A 4,692-nucleotide genomic window follows, 5' to 3' on the forward strand; every position below is an offset into this window, starting at 1 on the left:
GATTAGAACAGAGAAAATAGCGTTATAAATTCGTTTGTTGTTTTGTTGAGATTTATGGATCGGGGGCTGTGGACTAAATGGATGGAATTAGCTGAGTTATTATGTATAATAATTGTTGGTGTTGTTGACAAGTTGCTGTTCTTGAATTTGGGAGAATAAAGTGTATGAAGATATCATATACAAAGCGTATACCGGGCTATTTTTATATGCTTTTCGTGGCTGTTTTGTGACAATATTTTGGGACTGTTTGGTGGTTGTTATGAATGGTTTTGTGGGATGGAATATTGTGGGATTGGCTGTAGTTGTTGTTATTGTTGTGTTTGTTGTTATACTATAGATATACAAAAATAAAGAAGTGTATACAAGCATTGGTATACGAATGTAGATTGGGCTGTTTTGGAAGTGATTTAAGAATGGATTTAATTCTAGTTTGATATGAAATTGTTGGTGTTGTTGTTATTGGTATTTTGATTGATGTTTGGCTAAATTGGAATCTCGAGGATTGTTAAGTTTTTAGGGGAAATGCTGCCCGAATTTCGTTAAGTTTCATTCGTACTTGGATTGGTTAGTAAGTGATGTGGATGATCTAACTGTGGCTTATGTTATCTTAATTTTAGGCCTACGAGCTCGAGAAGTAGACGTTGGACATTTAAATAAGTGTTAAAGGTATGTAAAGCTAACCCTTGTTTCTTTTGGCATGATCTTTATGAAACAAACAAACGACGTATATATATGACTCCAAAGAAGCTCCTATTCTTAGAGCCACTAGGATGGCTAATGTTCTTGATTTCCAGAAGCTATTTCATTTTGTCTTGATACGTGTCTATGATACCAGAAGTTCTATTTTGATATAACCCATTGTGACACTCGAAGGGTACTTGATATGATTATTGTCTTGATCTTCGATGATGGTTCATTTTGATTATTCTATTGAGTCTCAGATATGATTTAGTTTGCATATGGTTGCTCACTACGCTGCTCGTGCATGCCTCAATATATCTTTCACTGAGTCCCGGGCCAGGATACGTTCTCGTGCACAGTTTTACTGCATTGTTCACCGAGTCCCTCACTAGAGGGCCGGGATACGGTATATATATATATATATGATGTGATGGTGTGATGATGTGATTATGGCGCAAAGGATGGTATATGGCGGCCTTATTCACCGAGTCCCATAATGGGCTGGATATGATATATGATATTGATATGCATGATTTTCATTTCATAAGGCAAGTGTATTGATATTTTAAGAGTCATACTTGTTTCCGGTAATCTCTATTTCAGTTATGATCCTCTTTATTGTATTTCATGCTTTATATACTCAGTACATATCTCGTACGGACCCCCTTTCTTCGGGGGGCTGCGTTTCATGCCCGCAGGTACGGATAGTCGGTTTGGTGACCCTTCATCATAGGACTTCCACTCAGCTGTCTTCATCATACGACGTTATGAACCTTCAGAGTTCTTTTGCAAGTTCCATATTGTTCATAGTTTCAATTTGTCTATATCTAACAGGTACGTATATGAGTGTCCGGCTCGGGCACTAGTCATGGCCCATGAGGTTGGGTCGTGACACCCAACACATAAAAGAAGGAATCAAAGGGTAATAAACAGTAGAGCAAAATTACGACTCCTAGTGCGAAAGAAAATTGAGACTACCTACTAGCCTTCTATCCTAATCTGAGTCCTCCACAACCTCCTATCTAAGGTCATGTCCCCGGTAGTCAGAAACTGCGCCATGTCCTGTGTTATTACCTCTCCCCAATATTTCCTTGGCCTACCTCTACCTCTCCTAAAACCGTCCACAGCTAACCTCTCACATCTCTTCACTGGGGCATCTATGTCTCTCCTCTTCATATGCCCAAACCATCTCAGCCTCACTTCCCGCATCTTTTCCTCCACCGATGCCACTCCCACCTTGTCCCGGATGTCCTCATTCGTGATCCTATCTCTTCTAGTGTGCCCAGACATCCACTGCAGCATTCTCATTTTCGCAACTTTCATCTTCTACACGTGAGAGTTCTTGACTGACCAACACTCTACCCCGTATAACAGAGTCAGTCTAACCACCACTTTGTAGAACTTAACCTTAAGTTTTGGTGGCACTTTCTTGTCACACAGCACTCCGGAAGTGAGCCTCCATTGCAACCATCCTGCACCAATACGATGTGTGACATCATTGTCAATATCCTCATTCCCTTGTAAAATAGACCCAAGATACTTGAAACTCCTTTTTTTTTGGATGACTTGGGTACCAAGCTTCACTTCCACGTCAGCCTCCTGAGGTACGCCACTGAACCTGCACTCCAAGTACTCTATCTTGGTCCTACTCAACTTGAATCCTTTAGACTCTAACGTTTGTCTTTAATCCTCTTGCTTAGAGTTAACTCTGCTATGAGTCTCGTCAATCAAGACTATGTCATCTGTGAACAACATACACCATGGCACCTCACCTTGAATTTGTCGCGTCAATCCATCCATCACCAAGGCAAATAAAAATAGGCTAAGAGCTGATCCCTGATGCAAACCTATCAGAACTGGGAAGTGCTCCGAGTCTCCTCCTATAGTCCTTACCCTAGTCTTAGCTCCATCATACATGTCCTTGATCGCTCGAATTTATGCCACAGATACACTTTTAGTCTCCAAGCATCTCCACAGAACCTCTCTTGGTACTTTATCGTAAGTTTTCTCCAGGTCGATGAATACCATGTGCAATTTCCTCTTCTGGTCCGTATACTGCTCCACCAATCTCCTAAAAATATGAATGGCTTCAGTAGTAGAACGCTCTAGCATGAATCCGAACTGGTTCTCTAAACTAGACACGCCTCTCCTCACCCTCATCTTACCACCCTTTTCCACACTTTTATAGTGTGGCTTAGCATCTTGATACCTCTATAGTTGTTGCAGCTTTGAATGTCGCCCTCGTTCTTGTAAAAAGTAATCATTGTACTCCACCTCCATTCTTTGAGCATCTTTGCCATCTTGAAAATGATATTAAATAACACAGTCAGCCACTCCAAGCCTGCCCTGCCTGCACTCTTCCAAAATTCCCCAGGAATCTCGTCAGGTCCGGTCGCTCTTCCCCTGCACATCCTACGAACAACACCCTTAACCTCAATGACCCTTATACTCCTATAGTATCCACAATCGCGATGCCTCTCAGAGTACTCCAAATCTCCCAACATAATGTCTCTGTCCCCTTCTTCGTTCAAGAGTTTATGGAAGTATGACTGTCATCTCCGTCTAATGAGAGCTTCCTCTACCAACACTTTGCCATCCTCGTCCTTGAGGCACTTCACTTGATCCAAGTCACATGCCTTCCTTTCTCTCCCCTTGGCAAGCCTGAAACAATTTTTATCCCCGCCTCTTTCCTCTAGTTCTGCATAAAGGCGTTCAAAAGCTGTCGTTTTCGCTGTCGACACTGCCAACTTTGCCGCCTTTCTCGCCATCTTATACTTTTTCCTATTCGTCTGCTTCTCTTCGTCATCCTTGCTGTCTACCAACTTTGGATACGCCTGCATTTTTGCTTCCACTTTACCTTGGACTTCCCCATTCCACTACCAATCCTCTCGGTGCCCACCACGGCGACCTCTTAAGACTCCCAGAACTTCGACCTCTTAAGACTCCCAGAACTTCTCTAGCTACTTCTCTAATGCAACTGGCCATCGTATCCCACATACTTCTTGAATCTCCCCTGCTCTCCCATGCCCCCAAAGCCATCAATGTATCCCCTAATTCTTGGGCACTAGACAGAGTCAAACTCCCCCACCTGATCCTCGGCCGATCAACGACGACCCTCTTCTTCTTCTTCCTCTTAATCTCCAAATCCATCACCAATAGCTTGTGTTGGGTCGTAAGATTCTCTCTCGGAATGACCTTGCATTCTTTACAGGGACATTTATCATCCTTTCTAAGGAGCAAAAAGTTTCTTTGCGTCGCAGCTACCGAAGGTTACCAAGTGCTTCTCCTACTTAGGGAAAATCAAGTTGGCTACCACCAAACCAAAAGCCTTAGCGAAAGAAGATGAGACAAGGCACAAAAAGGATGAAGCATTATTTCTATGTTGTTGAATTATTTTGAGGATTCAAGAGGTTGTTATGAATAAACGTCGGGGATAAAGGATATAAGTAAGTTGTTTGTGATGTTCTATCACGATAAGATGAAGCTATTAAGGGGTGAAGAATAAATTTGAGTGCAATAGCCAAGAATAAGATATAATGTTTATGAGTCACCATCAATAAAAAGGGCAGGATGATCATGAGTTATTTTGGATAAGATCAATTACGTTTAGAAAAGGAATTAAGGTTGTGCGACGAACAAGATTTGAAACCTTAATAAGAAATGAATAATGAAGGGAATCCCATGTTAAGAAAATGACAACGAGAAGCGAAATCATCAGGTGAATATTAAGACAAAAGCGAGACAACAAAGAGTGAAGCTGGGGGTATACGATAAGAGACTTCCGTGAGTAACATGGTAGATGATTGAGAGAACGACGACGGTACCAGAAAAGACATGTAGTGAGTTATATAAATTATGATACCAAAAAGAAGGAAGATAAGTGAATAAATGTTGGTTCATTTCCTATATTGACGACAGAGAATTCAAATGTAAGAAAGGATTGAAAGAAGAAGTAAAACCTAGTCAGCGAAACCTGTGAGGATATTCTGAGATTCGCCAATATGACGCAAC

General features: G+C 41.5%; 1 protein-coding gene across 1 annotated transcript; it reads right to left on the minus strand.

Annotated features, from left to right (window-relative positions):
- Positions 1-2,674: 2,674 nt before the first annotated feature.
- LOC132612997 (uncharacterized) lies at positions 2,675-3,521 on the minus strand. The gene is made up of 3 exons (XM_060327060.1): positions 3,300-3,521; positions 2,847-2,981; positions 2,675-2,752 (listed from the first exon to the last, which is right to left on the minus strand). Exons 1-3 carry the CDS (start codon positions 3,519-3,521, stop codon positions 2,675-2,677), a joined length of 435 nt encoding a protein of 144 aa, XP_060183043.1.
- Between the last annotated feature and the right edge of the window lie 1,171 nt (positions 3,522-4,692).

The sequence above is a fragment of the Lycium barbarum genome, chromosome 10 (genome assembly GCF_019175385.1).
Source record: "Lycium barbarum isolate Lr01 chromosome 10, ASM1917538v2, whole genome shotgun sequence".
NCBI lineage: Eukaryota > Viridiplantae > Streptophyta > Magnoliopsida > Solanales > Solanaceae > Lycium > Lycium barbarum.

Excerpts from the sequence above, each read along its gene's own strand:
- LOC132612997 (XM_060327060.1), bottom strand. The coding sequence starts at position 3,521 with ATGCAGGCGTATCCAAAGTTGGTAGACAGCAAGGATGACGAAGAGAAG. Across the intron at positions 2,982-3,299 it reads AGGCATGTGACTTGGATCAA|ATGGCAAAGATGCTCAAAGA; the intron begins GTGAAGTGCCTC and ends ATCATTTTCAAG. Across the intron at positions 2,753-2,846 it reads TAAAAGTGTGGAAAAGGGTG|GAGATTGGTGGAGCAGTATA; the intron begins GTAAGATGAGGG and ends TCATATTTTTAG.